This window comes from Tachypleus tridentatus, chromosome 1 (genome assembly GCF_004210375.1).
Source record: "Tachypleus tridentatus isolate NWPU-2018 chromosome 1, ASM421037v1, whole genome shotgun sequence".
Taxonomy (NCBI): Eukaryota; Metazoa; Arthropoda; class Merostomata; order Xiphosura; family Limulidae; genus Tachypleus; species Tachypleus tridentatus.
In genome coordinates, this window is record NC_134825.1 from 31,996,936 (window position 1) to 32,021,314 (window position 24,379).

Sequence of the window (24,379 nt, forward strand, 5' to 3'; positions counted from 1 at the left end):
GATCAGAGCCTCATATGTCATGTATTCCTATTTCTCATTCTGTATCACCCCATCCTTTATCTATTTCTTCTAACTGGGGCACTTTTTTAATCAGTTTCCTCGATGATGTAACATCTGTTGCCACTAGTACTTGTGAATACTCTGTGGGTTTGGGTCCAGTGGATCACAACTGCTGAAGCTTCTTCCTTGCTAGCATCCCTTCAATTGATAAATTGGTAAGAAGGATTTGTTTTGTCAGAAGGATTTATTATCCAGTTTCATTTCTCATCTCCTGTTTTTCCTTGCCCCATTTTTTTCCTCTTCCAGATCTTGTGACCTGCTAGTGTCTGTTAGAAGTGGTTCAAGATTAGCTTTTGCACCAAGCAATCAAAGTTATTCACCTTCCTTCCAGGAATTTTTATTGCTGTCTTTTTTTTTTTGTCTCCAAGAAAACTGGAAATTGACACCAATCATCAAGTTATCTCAACCACTTCACACATTTCCCAAGTTCACCATGGAATATTTCTTAACTTGAGATGAGCATTTTCTCCTGAGTTGTGGATGATGAAAAAGGATGTTTCCAATGCTCACCTCCACAATTCAATAGCTCCTCAGATTTTACCTATGGTTTCTCCATCTTGAAGTTGTTTACCAATATTGGGCCCTCTCCTTCAGTCTTGCCTTTGCTCCTTATGTGTTTTGTCACAAATCTCACACTTTTGCTTATCATTTTCATAATTTGGGATACAATTTCATTATTAAATGGATGACTGGCTCCTCTGGCTTAATCCAAGCAGGAATTGACCACTCATATTCACCTACTCCTCTCTGTGGCAGACTGAGTGGCCTGGTTGATCAAATTGGAAAAGTAATTCCTTTGACCCACCCAATATCTAGTCCATTTGTAGGTCTTTTTCAACACTAGTATCATTTGTTCTTTCTCTTCATTTCATGGAATATTTAGTTTATCAGGACTTCTTGGCTCAGTCATTTACAGCTCACAACATTTTATTGTTTTGGGGGATGTGACCCTCCATTACTGCACTGATCCCTCTTAGTCATGCTCGTATGAGATCTGTGCAATCCTTGAATTTAAAGATTTTGAATAAGAATATTATTTCTCTTACAACTGACATTTTAAAAAATTCTTTTATTGTTATATGTATTATTAACTAATTGGAGCAGTAGGTATAGATGATTAAGCCATGAGAAAGCAACTTGGAATCAGCATGTATGGTAACTCTATATAGTGTGTTTAATATCAGCTGATCTTTAATTGTAGTTTCTAATGTAGTGACTTATATGAGTAATATACATTTTTCATTTATGTTGTTCTTACATAAAAGAGTTAAGCATTTATTTTATACCTGGAATAATTTTTAAACATTGACATTTTTATCAGTCTTAAATCATATGATAAATAGAAACTAATATCCATAATTAGCATATAGCAATAAAAATAAAATAATTTTCATGATTTTGGAATGTTATATAACTAATAAAGCTACTCAGGGTTCTCACTAGTGTCCCACAGTGAATGGTCCAGGACTCTCAACTATTTTATTCAAAGGTCCTAGTGAGATTTTCAAGAGTCCCAAATTAATGTTTAAAGAGTTCTATGGGTATAATTGAATAAACCAAAAATAGTGGACAAAAAGCATTTTAGTATTCATGAAGAACTTTACTTATAATATACATGTTTATTTTCTGCAAGTGGAAAAAAAGATTATGTTAATATGGAAAAACATATTTACAATTCACACTGCATGTTGTTTTCCCTTATGAGTGCAAAGTAAATGTCATGATAAGATTAAAATTTTTAAATATCCTTGGCATAACATCTTAAACCTTTTAAATAAATGTCAAGTGTTTTTCTCAGAAAAAACTGTATTTGTGTTTTTAATTACTCTAGTATGAGATTGGTTGATTTGACTAACCTTGTAATTGCTATAAAAAATTAGGGAATAATTTTATGTTTCTCCCATTTTCATTCTGGAATGACTGCAAATTGTAAGGGAAAGCCACAATTGTTTATTCTACTTAGTTTACAGCTTGTTACAGTATAAGTATATTTATATGTGAATTCTATTGTTTTATTTCAAATCATTTGGTGAATGTGCAGATCACCTTAAGATATCATATTACATAATGCACAGACAACTCATGAGCATGTTTCATAATTTAGTTTTTATTTTACTTTATCTAACCTAAAAAAATCAATTTTTGCACATTAGTTACCATTAAAAATAAAAAATAAAGAATACAAAATAAACACAAGAATAAAATTCTTGCATGGGTATTTTTTATTTTTTTTCTACCACAGATAAAACTTAATTCCACTTTTTTATACTAATGGTACTACTGCATTAAATAATATATCAAAAAACATAGAATAATAACAACTTGAAAGGAAGCAATGTTCCATAACTATTACAATTTTTTTGGCTTCCTTGTTGTGAGGAAAAATCAGTTAAATATTCAGCTTAGTTCATCAGTTTGTTTTCTTTGGAAATAAAGTTTGAACTTGGAAGGAAATAGATAATTCTCTTTACAGAAAATAATGTAATATAATACAGCATTTTGAAAGGGAAAAATTTGCTTTCTATTGGTTATAAATAATATAGTCTTAAATGTGAGAGATTGGCATGTTCTGAAAGGAAGGGTGTGACAGGTGGGAATGGCAAGAAGCATCTGATTTTCTATTTTATTGCCCTATAACTAAATAAGATTAAAATCTATATAAAGCATTCTGTGAAAACTTTATAATGAGTAATTTACATAAAATTTTGTACTTCTTAGAGGGGTAGTAATGACATTAGAGAAGAGGGAAAATGTAAGTAAGAAACATCATAGTTCTCAAACTAGGAGAGATAGAGAATTTTTAAAACATATTTCCTTATAAAATTAATAACTTAAAAGTTCTGTCACACTAATCCACCAAAACTAATTCTAAAGTACAGTTCTCAAACTAGAGGAGATTGAGAACTTTTTTTTAATATTTCCCTATAAAATTAAAAACTTAAAATTTAAATAATACTAAGCTTTGGTTTATTATTGGCATTTTGACACCAAGGCCTAGCATGGCCAGGTGTTAAAGCATTCAACTTGTAATCTGAGGGTTGTGTGTTTGAATCCCCATCCCACCACATATGCTTGCCCTTTCAGCTGTGGGAGCATTATAATGTGATGGTCAATCTCACTATTCATTGGTAAAAGAGTAACCCAAGAGTTGGTGGTGGGCAGTGATAACTGGCTGCTTTCCCTCTAGTCTCATACTGCTAAATTAGGGATGGCCAGTGCAAATAGCCCTCGTGTAGCTCTGTACGAAATTCAAAAATAAACAAACAAACAAACCTGATGCCAAGTTTATTTATATGCATTGATAATAAAGTAGTTTAATTAAAGTTTGAATGTAATCTGTGAAAGGTTGTGATATGCTCTTTTTGACCTACTCAGGTGACAGAGTTTTACATACATATATGGCTTGAGACTTCTTCTGCTGTAGGTGTCAGTGACTTATTGGTGAAAATTTTAAAGAAGAAACAAACAGAACTCAATCCACTTGTTTTAAAATAATGTATTCAAAACAAATGTATATACAAAATTCTTTAAAGTATAGAATATAACAGTTGTATCTAAAACTCTAAATAATTCACTTTTCTTCTCAAAAGTCTCCACTTAGGTTGATTCAATTACTTCAGAATCCAATTGAAAAGACAATTTTTTTTTCCTCTACTTTGTTTTGTACCTTTCAATCTGTGATATATTCATTCATGCCACTTCATGGGTTACTGCAGTTGTATCTAAAACTTTAAATAATTGTCCCTTTTAAGTCAAGTCCACATAGATAGGTTCAGTTACATTGGAACACACTTTACTAATACAAATTATTCTCCTATATTTTACTACTTTTATCAGAATAATATCGATGAATAAATCACTTACTCTACATGATGGTTACCACTGTTGTATCTTGAACTTGAAATAATTGTCTCCTTTTCATCAAAGTCCACACAGATGGATTCAGTTATTTAGAACACTCTTTGACATGACAAATTATTCTTTTTATTTCTATTACACTGTGAAACTCACTTTAAAATATTGCCTGTTGTGGCTATTCATTTGCATGCTGGCTAAATTAATGTTTTCTAACTTTCTTCTGATGCACTTTAATTGGCTTCACTTAATTTTGCTTCTTAAGTTCTGAACTTGTACTCACTTGGTTACCTCTATTTACACATTGATCACTGACATATTGAACCTTCTGTAAAGTATGCGAGCAGTGCTTTGTTGTAACAACGCTCACTTGGTGTAATGAGATAAACACAGAAGGTTCAAATAACCTGACATCAATATTATTAGTAAAGCCTAAATGACAGCATGATTGCAAGTACAATTTATCACAACTATTGCTCTTAAAATGACTAACCTTCAACATTTCTTCCATGAAAACTAAGCAATTTTTTAATATTAAATTATAAAATAAATTAAATAATAATACCTATACTAAACAGTCTTGTATATCCAACAGTGAGGTGAAAGGGCTAATCCTGTGGTATTTTCTTGCAATTTTTTGTCATTGATGAAACTTGTTAGAAGTCGATTTTGTAAAACTGTATGCTCTTTAGTTTGTTATGGTTCAAAGTTAATTTTGAGCCAAAATACTTGTGCTTGCTCTGAATATGGTTTTTGTCGTGGTGTGTATTTGGGTCGAATATGGCCTGACAAGTTCTTTGGTATATGGGACACAGAAGTTTGTGTTGACTACAACCCTGATTGTACTTTCAGCTAATTGACTGTTTTTGCAATATTTAAAATTTAAATAAAATATGTTTTAAGCTGTTTACTTTCCATGTTAATGGGAAACAAGAACAATAATACAGTTAACATTTTTCTTATCAGAAAATATATTTCAGAAGATACTTACCTCTCCAGGGAACTGCTAACTATTATCTTATGCCACTGATGAAAATATTTGTGCATGTGTATCAGCCTTGAACAAAAACTCTAATCCCTAGATTTATTGATATGTACTGTACTAGTCTGCGGTGCAATTAGTATGAGACAAAAGCTTCCCATTAAAAGGAAGACAACATTTCCTTCATGTGTAGTAGATCCCATGAGCATATCATGTGCTTATCAAAGGTTGACCATTCATGAGGATTCAAAAGAAACTCAATGAAAGTAGGGAGGCAGTATTAAGGTTCTTTGGAAGGATATCTATCTTAAATGTAGTTTCAGGGAAGAAAAATGTTAAATTTAGGAACTACACACTTCTACACAGAACTAATATTTGAAATCACACAATGATAAGGTAGTGGAGGAAGTGGTGTAATAAAGGAAACTTAAAAAAAACGAGTTTCTTTCTGACAATATGTAGCATCAGGATAGGAAAACTCATGAATTATATATCATGTCACCCACTAAGTAGGCAGGGGAGGGGTTAGTGAAGGCCTCACTTAGTGAGAGACAACATTCAATTCATGTAGAGAATAATATTCACCAAATAGTGTATCATGTAGCATTCTACATTTATTTATCTGATCATTCTGAATTACACATGTGGTTAAATATTATCATTAAAGTACAAAGTATTGGAAAATGATTTCTTTTTAATTTAATTTATTAAGTTCAAGTGTTTGTTCTTATTACCATCCTAAACTGGACACAGTCATCTGTGGGTGTTATTTAAAATGTTCCCTCTGATTTCAGTTAGTCTTTTAGTGATTCATTTTTACAGATACATTTAATGTTTGCCAAATCTGGATTGCAAGTTTATTAATGTATTTATTATGAGGAAAATCATAAATATAGCTATGAATATCAGTATCATATTTTGTTTCTTGGAGATTGCTGGCTATAAAAGAAATGAAGATGATGAATCTGAAAGTGACTGGGATAGTATGTCAGAAGCACCACCACCTGCACCAGTAAACTCAGCTAAAAGAGGTCTGATTTTAATTATGTTCATATCTAATTTACTAATATTATCATCCACATAAATATCTGTTATTAAGTCTTTTATATCTGTTGTTATTTTTAATTCAAATAAATATGAATAAAATATTTAGTATATGAGTTTCATCATTATATGAATGTTGGCTCCTTTTGAGCAGGACTCAACCAATTGCACACACCAACTCCTTTCTGTGACAGCTCAAGTAGGCTGATTAATAAAATTGGCAAAGCTGTCCTTCAACTCACCCAATACCTAGTAACTTTGGGGGGTCTTTTTCAACACCTGCATCAGTTAAACTCTTTCCTTCTCATTTATGTCTACATTCCCTGGAAATTTTAGTTCACCATGCCCTCTTAGCTCATGCACTAATTGCTTGCAAAGTTCTGCTGCATTTAGGGATGTGGTCTTCCATGACTATGTTGCTTCCCCCTTGGTCATGCCATAGGGCATGACCATTTTTCTTCCCACCCTTTATGAGAATCAATCTGCTACATTGGCTAAACAAACCTTAGATGTCAGCAGGTGTGCCACTTCCTCACTCACATCCATATATCCATCTGTTCACAGATGCTTCCTTTTAGGGATGGGGTCTTGGGTTATCACCACAAAGCTTTGGGGTCTTAGTCTACAAACAAAACTGTCTTGTATATCAATACTCTTGAACTTCTTATGGTTCATTGTTCATTAACTTGCTTCCTTTCTCTCACCCATCACCATGAGTTGTGATAGTTCATTTCAACAACTTTGCAGTTGTGGCTCACATCAACTACCAAGAAGACACCAGGCCCAAAGATCTTTGTTTCCAGACATTGGTTCTCCTGTAATGAACAAAAACACATCACATTTGTCTTCTCGCATGTCATTTGCCAGTTACTTTCAGTCTCATAGTAGAATATATTTCACATCTGGACTAAATATATCCTATGGAGTGGTCATTAGATCTGATTGTTTACAGAGACCTATGTCTCCTATGTGGTTCTTCCCAGTAGGATGCATTTGCCATGATTCTAATTACAAAGTTGCCCCTTTTTTGTCACTTAAACCACAGCCATAGGCTCTGACTGCCTATGCTTTCAGCTAGGATGAGCCTCACAAGTACATTTTGATGTACCCTCCCATCTGACTGCTTCATTAGGTGATTTTTCTGGTACACTCCACTTCTTATCAGATCCTCCTGATTACACCCCATTAGCTAGCATGACCTTGGTTACTGAGGCTTTATGGTCTACCCATTTCACCATCTGTCTGTCTTTCATTGTCTCTCTCCCCTCTGTGTCAGCCTCAATTCCTTGTCATGCATCTTCATGCCTGGTTTTTTCCAGTTCTTGGCGAGTAGTTCAAGCTTCACAAGTAGAGTCACCTCCCTGTCAGCTACTTCTATTTGTCCATCTACCATGGAAGTGCACCAGCACAAGTAGAAGGTCTTTCTTCTGCTGTTGGTCTGCTGGCAAGGTATTTTCTGCTGATGAGACTTCAGTGGCTTGGATGGCAGAATTTCTCACCTGGATCCTTGATTTATGGATATCAGGCAGCCCTTGCCCATACTTTCTGTTTTTACAGATACTGTGAGGTTTTAGCTTTCCCTGTTCTCACTATGAGCATGCATTCCTTCTAGATTCAGAGGCCTCTCAGGCATCCTCCTCATCCAGGTTGGGACATTGATGTGGTCCTCCATGCCAAACCTTACCTCCATTTGAACAACTTTCCTGCTGTTCCTTCTTTCATTTGTTCCTTAAGACCTATTTCTTTCTTTTTTTGGCCTTTGTATGTTGCCTCTCTGATTTATTTGCTTTTGATATTTCATGTACCCTTTATCATCCTACCTATCTTCTCTTTTATCTAGATCTTTCCTTTCTCCCCAAGACTATGGCAACTTATGACAGAATTTCTCCTTTTCTTCTATTTCCCTACCTCCTGTCTTCCATCTTTACCCTCATTCAGTCCCTGCTAGGCTGCTGTGTCCTATCAGGGCCCTATTGTGTTATATTGTATATACAGCTATCATTCAGGGTACACAGAACTGCCTTTTTTTCCCTGGTAATCTCCTACCTTCATGATTTTTCTCTCTATTATTACACATTAGATCTGCCTCCTGGTCTGTTTGGCCTACTCCTCTCTACCTTCTTCAAGAGTTGGCAGTGGGTACTTCTGACTTGTTATTTTCCCTCAAGTCTATCAGTTTAAAATTAAAATTAGCTAGCAACAACCTTTATGTGAAAACCTTAAAACAAACAAACACTTCTCAAGTTAAACAAAGTATTGAGAAATTTGATGGACAATTATTTTGTGTGTGAGTTTACAAGTTTTTTTTACTTCTAATATATAAAAAAGATCATAAGTCTAAACAATACCACTGGGGTATCAGTTTATCAGAATTCTATTTCTCACTTTCCACTTACAAATTGTTCATATTTAAGTTTCTTTATTATGTTCCATGCAGTTTTGTCACATTCTTTTGTTTCTGGTGTTTGTAATTTTATAGATACAGAAATATCCAATTGTAGTTTCTAATTTTTACATACTAGATATTTTTAACTTTTTGTTCTTTGAAAAAGTACAAAAATGTAGGTTAAATTTTTTTGGTTTCTTTTGATTTTTAATTTTTTATATTGTTTTTTCAGTCCAGATGGCTGTTGTAAGTCCTTCACAGAGAACTATATCTATGATATTGACTTAGTTTGTTTGACCTAAGTGAGTTTCATCCAGTTAGTTCACCTTTGTTGATTTGTATAGATCCAACTTTTGCATATTGTGCTCCTATCAAGCTGTGACGCTCATCTATCACTTTTAATTTATCAGTATTTCCTTGAGAAGTGTGTCATATTTGTTGTTGAAACCTCAAGTTGATATTAAATATCATAGTCTGTTATTAAGACTTGCCACATTATTGCTATATTATGCATAGTACATAACTTTTTACTTTTCTTTCAAAATGGATTTAAGCTTAGTGAGAGCCTAAGGCTTCTCCTTTAGTTCAAATATCTTGTAGATTCATGAAATACTGGTCTAGACTTTGAAGTAACAAACAAATTTTGGACACTATTGTCTCAAACCACTGCTAGATTTATTATTCATTATAAGAAACGCTATTAATCTAAAAGAGATATGACTCTTTCAAATCAAATTCCATCAATAAAAGTAGTATTGCACTGTATAAAATTTAAAAGTATGACTAGGAATTTATGGCTTCTTTAACAAATATACATGAACCAAAGCCACTATAATCTTATTGTTGTAATCTTGTTTCTGCACTCATGCAGCTCTGGTCTTAAATTTTTAATAAACAATATTTCTGTAATGTGCAAATTATTTTCATAATGCCCTATAATGAAAATTTTAAACATATTGTTATGAATAAATATATCACTTTCACCAAGTGCGTAATCTGGTATACTTAATTTATTATTTGTCACTAAATCTTACAGGTTCCCCTTTTATAAATTTTATATATGAAGTTAAGTGTCTCAGACATAATTCTACATGTATTAGTTCACTCCTTAGGCCTTTGTTTGTATATAATCAGTAATAATGTTTTTAGTGTGATTTGAGTGCATTTCAGGTTAATCATTGATAGAATTCTTATCTTAAATGTATGTATAAATGAGGTAATTCTATAACACATGAGTGGTTTAACGTACACAGTATCTGAGTAAAATGCTGTGAACAGAAATTCATGCAACATGTTTGACATACCTCAGAAAGATCAGAACGTAATTTGAAGGGCACTGTATTAATCTTTTAGAGAAATGGAAAAAAATAGATGCTTGAAATGATTTACATCATTGAGTATGTTTTGTATGTTATTTGCATTTTGTAAATATTAGAAAATCTCAATAAATTCAGATTTAATTACACATTGCAGTAAAAATTTTAGCTTGAATTGTTAGTTAGACTAAAGTAGCACTCTCAAAGTCCAATAATACAATGCATCACCATTTAAAATATGATTTATTTTGCAATATATATTTTTTCTTTTATGATATTTATTTATTTTGTACTTGCACATTTTAAATTACTGTGGAATTAATTTCATTATTTAAATCATATGGTTAACTTACATTTTTTTTGTAGAAATAGAATCCACCAGAAGCACAGAAAAAGAAAGTAAACCATCAAAAAATAAGAAATTTGAGAGGTATGTGCAGACACACAATGTGATTAGTTTCATGTTTATTTTATTGATTTCATAGTTTAAAATTATTTCAATTAGCATTTTAATTTGTTAATCAACTAAAGTTTGTTTTGGTGTTTTTGAGTTAATGAATGCTTGAATGCTATTATTTGAATTACATAAGAAAACATACTTCTTTTTAGAAGCAAGATTTTGGTTTTGACACTGATGTAACTTCTGTTTGAAAAGCAAAATTTTGATGTGTTAAACCAACCAATGAAATAATAATTTTAATAAACTTACATATTATAAATATAAATGAATAACCATTTCTTATAAATGCTGCTTATTTAAGATTATTTGGCATATAATGATGATGACAATTAACAAACTTATTACAAGGATATGTATCCGAGAAATAATAAGTTTTAGAACTTAAAAATAAATATAGCCTACATTTCTTAGGATTTTTTATAAATAATAATGTAAAAACCACAATTTTACAGATTCTAGAATTGGTACATAAAAACATAAATGCTAAGACTTAAGTTTGTTTAACCTGATGATTCAAGACAGTCATACTAACCTTTCAAACACAGATGTATGTGAATGTCTTTGATGCAATGCAATACTTATATTTTAACAACCCATAGTTTTTCATTTCTCCACCTTCCATGTGACATCTAGTAAACTGATTTGGCTTATAAATTAGTTGTCACAATTTAAATATGTTGTATATTTTTCTGTTAGCGTCATTATTTTTCTTCTATACCTTTGATGTTTAAGTTATTGTTGACTCTTTTTGAAATCAACCTAACTTCAACACATGCATTTTATTCATGGAGTTCTGAACATTTTGATGAGGGTCATCTCAATTTCCCATTTCATTTATTTTATTGCATAGTTGATCCTCAAATTTCTTATTGGAGTGAATAATAATTATGTGTACTTCTTCTATGTATTCTTGACAAATTTTGTTTTTAGATGCTAATGATGAGGCTTGTTTTAAGATGGCTTCTTCAGCCAACTTTTGTCTATAGACTAATCTTGATCTCCCATTCCTTTTTCTCAATAATTTTTCTCTGTTTGTTATTTTTTGTGTCAGCTTTCCATACTGGTATGTTTCTTTATCAACATGGATACTCAGCTTATTTGATTTATTGCATATATAGCTGTTTTATGATAAACTAATTTGTCTGCTAATTTTGTGGCTGAACTTAAATGTACTTCCTTTCACAACATTATGTGTTTGCAGATACTTCTTACAAAGATATTTCACATATAGAAGAAGTATGTCAGGAGAAGTTAATTCAAGCATATTTGTATCATTTTAGAGTAATTTATGTTCTCAACATTAGAAACTTGTGGGCACCTGCTTCATTAAGGTGCCATCTTGATATTTTTGTTAATCTCTGTGATCTTTGGGTTCAAATAATTTGTTGGCTCAACCAAATTCTTCATTTTCACTGTATTTTTCTTCTATCTTTTTATCCTATTTTCTTTTGTCTTTTACAGGATCCAATTTGTTAGAAACTTTTCAATAAAGAAATTTTAGGTCTTTTTTTACTTTCATTTTCTTATTGTTCCAATTTCAAAAAAAGAGAATGTAAGATTGCTGATAAAATTTCTATGAGAAAGCAACTGGGTGAACAAAATGAATTTGTGTGATGGTAATCTATACATCTCCAGTCATCTTGTCAAATTCTCAAATTTTACTGTAAAGAACAGTTTCCCAATTTTTAACCATTCTTTTGGTCTGGTTTCTGCTCCATATGTGTTTTACCATATGGCCAGAACTTTAGTATGTATTCTTACTTAGCATAGATTTCAATTATTATAAGAACAGTTAATTCTTTTTCAGTTAGTCCCTCTTTTGGATGTCAATCTTGAACTTCAATATTGCACACTGAGGTTTTAAGTCCATGTGGGTGCCATTGTTTCATTTCTTGTTACCTATGTGTTATGTGTCTCTGCTGGTGTTATTTCCTCATCCCTTTTCTTATGAATTTTTTTGGGGAACGAACCTTTCTTTATACACAATTTTTGGAAAGAGATCAGCTTTATTAGCCATCTTTTGATATTGCATGCAAAGTTTTTCACTTACCTATTCCTATTTAAAAAAAAGAATTGAACATTTTTATTTAAATATTTTCATATACTTTAATGCAACTCAGTTTAGGATTTGGGTTTTATTTTGTTTTGCATTGATTAACTTCACCATTTTAGTCTTTAATGACTCATTTGCTTAACCATATGTCATTTCTTTTACTTACTTTAGATAGCAGACATTTAGATCTTTATGCTCAAGATTTATTTCATACATGGTTTGCCACGACATTCTCTGTTTTGTATCTCACTAGAGAATTTTTTGTTTCATCTTTGGACTTTGCAGGAGGGGAACCATTATTTTTCTCCTATCATATTAACTTTACATTTGAACATTGATTCTTATTCTGATGAACCTTTTCTTTGTCCTGTCCAAGCTTTTAAATGTTATTGTACTCATATGAAATCATTTGATTCTGGTTTTGTATGGGTGGAAGTAAATTTGTTTAGAAGTTAACATTTTCTTGCACTGAAAATGTGTTTCTAATTGGAACTCACATTTTTCTCTGTTATCACTCTTCCTCCCAACTAAAACCAGTGTTTTTATTCTAGGACCTGCCAGTTCTCAATAGTGAGGACTGAGCAGAAATAATAAAGGAAGCCAGCTGCACTGTTATAAGTAGTACACTACTATTGGTGAAAAGTAGTCACATGATATGTACATATATAGAAATGGCATAAAGAAAGGTGGTGTGTAAAGACTGGTGTACTGATAAAAAATTCTTTTAGCAATGCTTAGAGAGAAGACAATGATCAAAATAGCTTTAGTGGGAGGAGGTAGTACCTATTGAAAATACATTTGCAGTACAAGGAAACATCAACTTTAGAAATTTTCTTGCTTGTTGAGCCTATGACACCCACTGTCTAACATGTCATGGGGTCCATATTGCTGCCAGGACTCTCTTCATCCACTTCTGACAAGCACTTTGCTTCACAGAAATTTAAAGCTGAAGTCAAGGAGCACAAAATGGAACAACTTTTATCACACAATACTTTTCTACCTAAGGAATATTTTTTATCTTTTCAACCCACCTTACACATAACTTTATCTGTGGTTTCTTCTCTTCTCATTGACCTGTATATTGCACACTGAAATTTCCTTTGGTTTTAAATTCATTCCCTCTGTTTTATGTCTTGTTTCACAATGAATATAATGGTTTTTTTGTTTTGAATTTTGTGCAGAGCTATTTGAGGGATATCTGCACTAGCTCTCCCTAATTTAGCAGTGGAAGACTACAGAGAAGGCAGCCAGCCATCACCACTTACTACCATCTTTTGGAATACTTGTTTACCAATAAATAACGGGATTGACTGCAGCATGATAATGCCCCACAACTGAATAGGGGAGCATGTTTGGTACTACAGGGATTTAAACTCGTGACCCTCATGTTGCGAGTCAAGTTCTCGAACCACCAGGCCATGCTGGGCCATGAATATAATGTTTAGTTATAGTTATTTACTTCTTAACATATAAAAATTTGTATATTATGTTGAGTGATAGTTCAACACTCCTTCACCGGTACACATAGATGTTGATAGTGGATCATATTTACTTATTCCTTTCTGTGTAAACATAGACTCAGCATTTAGTTACAGTTAGTTGCTCTTTTACATACAACACTTATATACTAATATTTTATTTTGATTGATTACTTCTTGACGTGTCCATGTAGAAGATAATGTGTACATCTACTTCATAACTTTTTCAAATGTGCAACCAAAAGATAATGCTTAATCTTAGTTGATTATACCTTTCCATGTGCTCATAATTGTTAATGTTTGATTCTAGTGCCTTATTAATTAAAATGTCTACCAAGAAAATAATGCTTAGTTCTTTTTGTTACTTTTTCACTTGTACACATGGAAGATGACACATAATCTTGGTTAATTGTTTCTTGCCATGTACACTTGCATGCTATTCTCTAATTCTAGTTCTCACTCCTTAACTTGTATGCATAGAAGATAGTGTTTTGACATGCTTCAGTACTCCTTTACATGTATACATGGAAGATCATATTAAGACGTAGTAAATTAATGCTTAATGTGTACACATGGTAGCAAATGCTTTGATCTAGTTCGATCCTATTTAATATGCATATAATTAAATGTTTGTATTTATTTCTCAGTTATTATTCTTTAATATATACATATTGGAGATAATATTGTAAGATCTTCTGTTCTTTCTTAAATTGTAACATTTTGTCGATGATGTATAGACTTAATTCATCATTCCTTAGTATGTTCATTTAACAATTAGTGTCTGTTATAGATCCATATCCTTTCCAGTTACACAGGGAAGTTAATGTTCAACTCTAGTTCCTTACTTTTTAATATGCACACGTAGAAGATAATGCTTAGTTCTTGACCATTACTCCTTGACAATCCTCACCTTGACAATAATATTTTGTTCACTTTATTCTTAGCCTCTATACTTCATAGTGTTCCATATGAATTCAGTAATTAAGTACTCCTTATCATGTCTACATAGACTGTAATGATTACATATAGCTCATTATTCCTTCATTTACCATTCAGTAATAGGGATTAGACATAATTGTTTACTCCATACCATGCTGCACATAGTTAATGTTTAGTTGTGGCCACTTATTCTAGAAGATATACTCATGGTAGTTGATGTTTAATTTGCTTTCTTTACCTTTTATTTTAGCATGTACATATAGTAGATAATGTGTAGACATGGTTCTGGACCTATTCCACTTGAGTGAGTTTTATAATCTATCATATTCTGGGTGCTGTTTTTGGCATGTCCATGACATACCTCTATGTTAGTCCTCACTAGTCTTATGTTGTTCAGCTTTCTTTGTTGTTTTGCCACATCCCTTGTTATCAGTCTTCCTCAATTCTGGTCTATTGTGCCTCCTTCCTCAGTCCTGGCTGTCTGTGTTCTCTGTTTGAGTTGGTTTCATTTTTTTTTATTATCATTCTTACTCATCTTTTTTTTATTTCATCTCTCATATCAGCCCTGTCTATCTCCTTTCAATTTTCCACCCCTTCTGTTCCACTGTTACTTGACATCCCTTTATTTTTGCATGTGGTATTCCTCTAGTCCAACTCCCTGAAGACCTTGCATGGCCAAGTGATGAGGGAGCTTGACTCATAGTCTGAGGGTAATGGGCTCAAATCCCAATTCCATCAAACATGCTATCCCATTCAGCTAACAGTTAATTCCATTATTCTTTAGTAAAAGAGAAGCCTGAGATTAAGCAATGGGAGGTGATGACTAGCTGCCTTTTCTCTAGTCTTTCACTGCTAAATTATGGAGGGTTAGTACAGATAGATCTTGTGTAACTTTGCACAAAACTCAAAGTAAACTACCTCCATGATCATGTAGATGCCCTTTTGGAATGTACTTATCAGCTTTGACTTCATTACATTGTAACATGTTCTTCTTCTTTTGCAGGACAGTTCTTCTATAAACTGTATGTTTCTTCTATCTCATGTTTTCAGGCAGCATTTTCTCTACCTTTCACCTTTCTTGATGTCACAGATAAATTTCTTTTCTGTCCTTTTTATATTCTCTTTCTTTCCTTTCTATCCACTACACCTTTCTACTTTATGCCTGATTAAATTATTGCTATGGTTCTCTATATTCTCACTTAGGACCCTGTTGAACCTCTAACAGATGTTTTTCCTCTACCTACTTCCTGTTGATCACTATTGTTTGCATATTTTTGCCCTTGTTTCCTCCAGCTTTCTCATTGCAACTATTCCTTTCTCATTCATCTTTCTGGTTTTTCCTTTTCTTGTACTCCATGACTAGAGATAATATTTAATCCTTTTCTCCCATATCTCCTCCTTCTATTTCTCCTTTCTGAGTTTATTTCAATCTTGGTAACTCTTTTGTCCTTTTTTTTTTTTGTGGCCACTAATTATTTTGTCACACTCTTATTCCTTGCATTTCCCCTCACTGTCCTTTTGTGCCTGGGACCCACCCTCTGCCTCGAACCTCTCCCTCTATCTTCAATTTTTCTTCTTCCCATTTCTCTTCCCTCCTCATTTTTTTCTTCACTGGCATATGGACTACCCCACAGTTATTCATCTCACATTAAACCCTCCACCGTCTGGTTGTCTCATCTCCAGCAGGACAGAAATTTCCATCAATGGCCATCTTACATTTGACCCTGCACCTATAATGGGTGGAGGTTTTCACTTACTTGTTCTATCTTCATCTTTCTTCTACGTTTTGATCACAGGCAGCTAGTGTTGCCTCACAGATATACTTACCCAAACATCTGTATTGGGCCAGAATAATGGAAAGTTCTCAAGTCATCTTCCCTGGCCCAGTAAGTACCCACTATCAAATGGAGTGTTTCACAAAACCACTGGAGTTATACTCATGATACGTATTGCACTTTTTTAGTCCAGTCCAGAGCATACCCATTACATGAATATCATGGAAAAAAACCAATACCAAAGTTATGTTTCTTTCTGGTTTTCTAGCTAAAGCTTGGTGGCTTTTAAAAATATGATTTTAATGTTATCTATTGCATTGTCTCCAGTAAAAGGCCCTTCCAAACTGAAGGTTCAATGAGGGGCCAGCCATATTTTCTAGGCCTTCCCTACATGAATTCTCCACACCCTTTCACATGGAGTACTGAAGACCTTGCCATGTACCAACTCCCAACTGTTGGGATGGTGGACCAGAAAGAATCCTCAAAGATTAGGACCTAACAGCTTGTGATTAAACAAAGGGACACTCTACACAGAGAAGTGGGGCAGAAATGTTTCTTGAATGTAGTGCAGATCACCAGACTTTACCAAGAAACATCACAATCTCCGAATGAATTTCAAACACATAACTGACTTATTCACAAACTTTATCCAGATACATCACAACCTCTAAGTGGATTTTTAACACACAACTCATTTATTTCCAGTTTCTACTTTACCTATTCCTGCAAGGAGATGATCTCACTAAATATCTTTGCAGAGTTACTGATATTTCTTTATATCCAACTGTGATAAATCATCATTAAACCTACTCACACAGCTGGCAAATGACCTATAAAGAGAGCAGTCGAAGTGTTGGCTGTGGGTGGTGATGACTACCTGCCTTCCCTTTAGTCTTAACTGCTACTACAATAGTGATGACTAGTGCAGATAACCCTCATGTGTCTTTGTGTGAAATTCAAAATCAACCAAACCAAACCTTTTGTCAACAAGCAGCATCCTCTTAACAGCTAGCTACACTCAAGTCTTTAATATCATCTGGAAATTTAAATAATTAATTGATTTTTCCTTCATCTATGTCATTAATGTAAATCAAAAAGGACAAAGGTTGTAAGACTAAGCCCTGAGGTATCACACTTGTAACATTAATCCAGTTTGACTGAACTCCATTTATAACATTTCTCTGCTTTCTTCCATTCAGCCACTTTTCTATCCAGTTTGCTAACTATAATTTCCCACACTTATAGAGATATTTTTTAAAGCCTTTTATGTGTTACTTTGTAAAATGCTTTCTGAAAATTCAAATGCAACAAATCTACACTCATACCCTTGCCTACAAAGAATCACAAAAGGTTTGTAAGGCAAGATATTTCCTTAGTGAAACCATAAAATTCTAAGCTTTCTTAAACGACTTTGTAAAGCATCTTTTATCAGACTTTCTTAAACGTTTTCCACAACTGATGTAAAACTAATAGGCCTATAATTAATGGGACAATTTTTATCACCTCTCTTGGAAAGATGATTAACATTAGCCAACTCTAAAGGCTCTGATGTATACCCATTGTTCAAAGACAACAGAAAGCAGTACCAAGTAGATCACACATTCAATTCTTTCAAATCCCTTGGGAAAATATTATCTGGCTTAGGGGTCTTATTTTTTAAACTTTCCAATTTTTTCACAATAAACTGAAAATTAAGATGATCATCTTGTCCAGCCATATTTCCATCAATCAACTGTTTAAGATGAACAATGCTGCTTAAATCTTCATTAATAAAACTTGAAGAAAAAAGCAGAGTTTAATAGCCCAATCATCTGTGATGTCAAGAAAACCCATTTGTAGAGAAATATATGTGCAAAAACGGCTGGTTTGGGTTGAGAAAATATTTCACATAGAAGAGCGAACAACGTTTCGACCTTCTTCGGTCATCGTCAGGTTCACAAAGAAAGAGGTAACTGACCGAAGATAATTTTATATATTCAAACATCTAACACTGCCCTCTACATTTCGATACTCAATTACACAACCCCTTTCAAACATGTGGTCAGCTTCCGGTCAGTTACTTCTTTCTTTGTGAACCTGACGATGACCGAAGAAGGTCGAAACGTTGTTCACTCTTCCATGTGAAATCTTTATCAACCCAAAACAGCCGTTTTTTCATATATATTAGCCCAATCATCTCATCATAATAATCAGATTCATGCTTTTCTTTACTATATCTCAAACGAAAACCCCTTTCCTAACATTTTGTTTACCTTTAATGTAGTTAAAGAAACCCTTGCTGTTAATTATTACATTTTCATTCAACCATTTTTCATATATCTTTCTGATGTCCTAATTTCTTTGATCTCCAATAATCTTCTAAATCACCTGTCATACCACTAAATTTAAATTTCTAAAATTTATGTTTTTCTTTAATTTTATCTTTATACCCTTTGTGAGCCAACCTGGTTTTTTTACTTGCTACCACCCTTTTCTTTCTATAAGGAATATATTTACCTGGAATATTTAAAAATTTATCTTAAAAATTTTTTCCAATGCAGCTTAAAATAGGTTTGTTTAAATCCAGGTTACAGTTGCTAGTGGAGTTTACAAGTCACTAACTCACGGAATTTACATTTAGACTAAAGAATTGACTTTTGAGACTTTAAAATGCATCAATTTTTTAATATAATGTATTCAAATATTCACCTACATTAGCATCAATATAAGTATTTTTGTAAACTTCCACATCAAGAGAATTAAACATTTCATACAGAGCACCTAATATTTTATTAATTAATTCTTTTATACTCGTTAAATGACTCACTGTAACCAGTAAATTATTTATTAAAACATTATTAGAAATGTACTAAGACATACTTCAGTCTACGAGCTCTCTATAACACTATAAATTTTATGTAAGTCTTCTAACTATGCTACTTGACTGAAAGAAATAGCAATAGTTGGTAGAAGGTGTTTTGGATTTTTTGGAGAATTGAAGTCGTCATTTTTCATAACTGTGAAGACAAACTAGTGACAGATCTGTTGGTTTTTTTCAGTCAACTTCAGGGAACTGATCTTTGAGCCCAAAACATGGTTCTTATACCAATTCTTTTGGTAGTCTTATGATTCTCCAAATAGTTTACACATCTAACCTGCAAATAGACCTGTCTCTTAATTGGATAATTTTTACAGCTTCATCATAATTTTGAAGAACCAAAAACAAAAATACTTCAATAATTGGTTGTGGTCAAAGATGGTAAATCAGTAGCCTGCTTGTGTCTATCTCTCTTCATCTTCTTGGCATCTGTATAATCCCTTTTACAGGAGTTGAGTCCAGTTTGTAATGAAGCCAAACATTCTAATAAGTTTCTTATTGCTATAACTGAGACTACTTAGAGACTTGAAATCTGTGTCTAGACTCTAATAAAGTTGATATAAACATTTTCAAAGCTTTCTTTCTGCTACGGTGGTGTTGGTTTATTGAAAGCGTAAATATCTATTTCTGAATATCAACTGGAGGGTGTCTTTGGTTTATACCTGGTGTACATTCTTTTCTTGGCCAAACATCACTAGAAAACTCCTCTAAAACATGCACTAAGTATGCAGGATATTTCTTCTTGATGCATATTTGTGAGCCACACAAGTTAAAATGATTATTTTTAGAAAGGAAAATATTACTAGATTGAAATAAATATTATTTATTCACAATATAATTACCTATTATTAAGTTTCTATAGATGATTGAGTACTTATTAGTGTATTTTTTGTTTACATTTGTAATAATAAATTTTTATTGTAACTTTTGCTGACTTTTGATGTACTTGATACTGATATGTAACTGATTGTGGTTTACAGAGACAAAAAAACTGGGGCACTTATTTTCACAGATCCAAAGTTGAAAGAAAAAGAAAGTCCTGCCGATCTTAGTGAGTATTAAGTTGTTTTTTAACTGAGATCTATTAGATGATTAAGAATGAATAACTATCTAATTTGTGATTTGATTACCGTGAAATAAATAATTTAAGTAATGAATCAAAATGTGTCTTTATGAATGCTTTATGTTTAGAATATTGAAAAAGTAAATGTTTGAAAGCTATATTTGTTCAGAAAATCTTCATTGTAATATCACTTGAAATCCAGTAGCATTGCATTCCAGGAACAGCTCCATTTTAGTTTTACATTCTGTGTCCAAATCCTTTTTTCTCATATAAATAGGATGCAGAAACACCAGCAAATATTTTCAGGTTTGTGAACATGACTGATGCAATAAATTTTGTAAATTGTATTTAAATAGCCTTTGACTGAAGTGTTCACGAATAAAGAGAATATATTCCATGTAGTCTGTAATTTACTGAGAATAGGGATAATGGAATATTTATAAGGCAGTAACGCTTGAATTGTGGGACTTAAGTTTTTATTGCAATTTTGTTTAATACTTAAACACAATTCTGACATTCATACTTAGGAAAACTTTTGGAAATATTTTTTCTTTTTTGTTTACAAATTGAACATAATGAATTTCACTGACATACATGTAGAGTCTTTGTACTTACTTAGTTTTCATTGTTACTTTCATACAAGCAAATGAAGTGTGCATTGTTTTAATGTACAGAAAACAATACAAGTTGTTGAAATTTTTATATTAAAAATACAAATTTTGAAATCAGTGAAATGAGTTAACTGAAAATATGTGTACTATAGGTGTTAAAATGTGAGTATTCTTGAACTTAAATTTATTATTTGAATGCTTATTCAGTTATTTCAAAATATGCTACAACTTGTTTTGTATAAAAAAGGAAAATTTATTTGATAAGAAATGCCAGATTTATATAAAAAATCTGATTTTAAAAATATTTTAATTTATAACATTTGTGTATTTGGAAAGCCTTAATTAGCAACATAATAATAAAATGATATAAACTTATTCATTGTATTTATTAATAATTTCCTGTGTTTAATGAGCTACTTCCTTTTATATCAGTTTTTTCATCTCTTCTCAGATTTAGTTCTTAACATACAGGGAGGTCCAAAATTTTCTTTCCTATTTTAAAATTCAATGATTAAGGAAATACAACCATGCAGTTTTTAACATCCAACTAAAAGACTTTGTATTGTCATGTTTGTTTCCACTCTAGTGAGTAATGTCAATCCATAAAATGGCAACTGCCCAAGAAAAGACTCAGTGCATTATTGAAATGATCAATGATTGTGTGACACATGAGACTGCACAACACATTCACATTTGGGCTATCAGACGTGAGTTCAGTGGTGAGGGTTTTCTGAGCCCCAAATGTGGACTTTATGACAGTTCACTTTACCTGAGGTATGAAATGCGACATCATCTCTAAACAGTACATGTGATAGAAATGTATTGTCTTCAACTATGTAGCCAAGGAGATCGCCATGTTATGGGGTAACACCACTCCCTGGAGTGAAAAAAAATTCTATTTGAGGTTTACTACAAAGTGTTTAAAACTACATAGTTGTATTTCCCTACTTATTTTCACATTAAATTTTAAAATATGAAAGATAATTTTGAACCACCCTGTAATATATATGTAATGGAAGTATTAGTTTATAGAAGCCCATATTTTCTCTCAGAAAAGAAGACTCCTAGTTCTAAGAGAGATAATGGTCATGTTTCTTCCAAAAACATTTCTCTGGAGAAAGAAAAGTCTGACGAGCCACACTCTCAACCAGTAAGAAGAAACAAAAACGCATGTGAGTAAGAAATACATAGATGAGAAAATTATATAAATAATTTCATGAATGTATATGAACTGCTTCCATGATTATTTCAGCTTATGTATTCTGTTATATAAAACTCTTGAGTGGTGATCACATATAGAATATTATACCAGGATTTCTTTTAAAGTAAATTATTAAGGATTGTGATTTAGCAATTCTAAAAGCATAAACTGGAATAGTTATTGGTGTTATATGTTATTCTTGAGAACAGTAACAAGTGGAATAAGTGTAATATATTCAAGAATTTGAAGATAGTTACCAAGAATAACTTTGAAATTTACCTCTTATATCCTAACTTAGGGCTATACTGTTTCTACTTTTGATTAATAATCCTATGATCAATACTTTGTTTTTTTGCTTTTGCACCCTTTTTTTACATGTAGCAGATTCTCTAAACATTTGTTTCCTAAATTTTTCTGTAAATATCCATTTGCTACTTATATATATCTGTAAAACACTGAATTTTTTCTTCCAGGAATGTCATTAACTTGCTTTTAAAGCCAGTTACTTGAAAAGATTTATGGCTGTATGGTAAGATCAAGTATAATGTTTTTTACTTTTTCTGCAGGTTATCCAGCAAGTCAGTATCATGAAAGACATGGCCATGTTCAAATTACAGTCATCAAAATATGTGTACCTATTGTAGAATTTAGCATCAATAAACTACAATTTTTTGTATTGATAGGTTATTGAGCCAGATGTAATAATCAAGTTCTTAATTACTTACACTTATTCTCTTGAAGTATTTCTTTGTTTCAGGCACACAGATTTTTAATTTTGGGTTGCTGAGAATCCAGCTAAATTGGTTCTTGTGTAAGAACCTATTCCATTACTGGTTTCAAATTGTTTCTTCTTAGCAACTCCAACAATTCCTTATTCATTCCATGTATTAACAGTTTACAATTTTATGAACATGCTAATTTAACTTTCACTGTAAATCTTCCAAATGAATTGCATCTTGAAAATTAAGTCTCATGACTGGATCAACCTCAGGGTTACTACTTAAGGTGTGTTATTGTTCATCTGAGGCAAGAGTGATACATTGACTCAAGTTTTTTATCATTCACAAGTTCATTGGATGTTTTTGTGGTTGTTCTGAACACTATCTTTTCATTATGTTCTTCAGTTTTTGGTTCATAATTTGAACAATTTTCAGACAACAATTTATTCATTTTTGAAGGTTTATAATATTAATTGGAGAATAACAGACATTGTAAGAATATTTTTATTTACTCACAATATTATGCTGTTTTACTATTATTAAGGGTTTATAAAACTCCACACTAAAATTGATAAAACTAATAAGGAACAGATATTCGTTTTTACTTTTATGCTGATCCTAATTTAAGTGACAAATATTTTATGAAAAATAATTACCCATTGAGATTTCTTGTGCTACAGATGTGAAAATTTTTGTAGGTCTGTGAACTTTTATAAAACCAGAAGGAATAATAAGAGAAAATCTAATTTTATGAATTAAGAGTAAACATTTCAACATGATGGCTGTTCAGGACACAGAAGAATAGAGGTCAAAACGATTAAATATAATTGTTTTTGTAACTAAAGATAAATTGTTTGTTAACAATTTTGTTAACAAACTAGAACAGTTGATCCTTCAGAAAGTGAAAATCTGAAACAAATTAAATATGGATTTTACCATTAGAGAAAATGGTAAAAGCACATTATATCCACAACTAAAGGTTTATTTTATATAAACTTTACACGAGGTTAACTACACTTTATAAAAACAATAACCCAAGTTCCATGTCACTTTGGGACTACTTTTTTCCTCATCAGTTGGGCTCAGTCTGATAGCCATGATTGTGTATTATTGGTTAGAATCAAAACTTCCATTGTATCACATTTTATGAAGAATCTTGAGAGCAGCCATAGTCTTGTATATCTTGACAACCAGTAAACAAACACTCCATTGTACATGGACAATACCATCCAAGACTATATTTATCCTAACAAAGGGTAAAAAGGTCCATTGGACCTGTTCCAGAGACTTAATAGATTATGTGATGAACAGAATTGTTGTGTTTCTAGTCATTATCAAATTTTTTTTGTTAAAACAAGTGTTGATTTTGAAGTAGATCTGGGAGCATATTAATTTTAGTAATCTTCAATTCATTGCTTATATTTTTACTAATGATACCAGAGCACATGATCAGTTTCACCACCATGTAGTATACTACTTATGACTTTACTTCTATTTAGCTAGATATTTTGTAATAACAAGTTATCCACTTTTGTATCGTATTAAGAAGAATATTTATATATTTATTTTATTTTAGAGAT

General features: G+C 32.1%; 1 protein-coding gene across 5 annotated transcripts in view; it reads left to right on the forward strand.

Annotated features, from left to right (window-relative positions):
• LOC143245270 (uncharacterized) overlaps positions 1 to 24,379 on the forward strand; it is a 61,860-nt gene that overhangs the window by 17,570 nt on the left and 19,911 nt on the right. For 4 of the 5 annotated variants that reach the window (XM_076491431.1, XM_076491454.1, XM_076491441.1 and 1 more), the window contains 4 exons: positions 5,829 to 5,928; positions 10,010 to 10,073; positions 20,186 to 20,256; positions 21,932 to 22,051. In XM_076491431.1, the coding sequence (XP_076347546.1) occupies positions 5,829 to 5,928; positions 10,010 to 10,073; positions 20,186 to 20,256; positions 21,932 to 22,051 (355 nt within the window). The remainder of the gene's footprint in view (positions 1 to 5,828; positions 5,929 to 10,009; positions 10,074 to 20,185; positions 20,257 to 21,931; positions 22,052 to 24,379) is intronic. The other variant, XM_076491459.1, reaches the window with a different exon arrangement.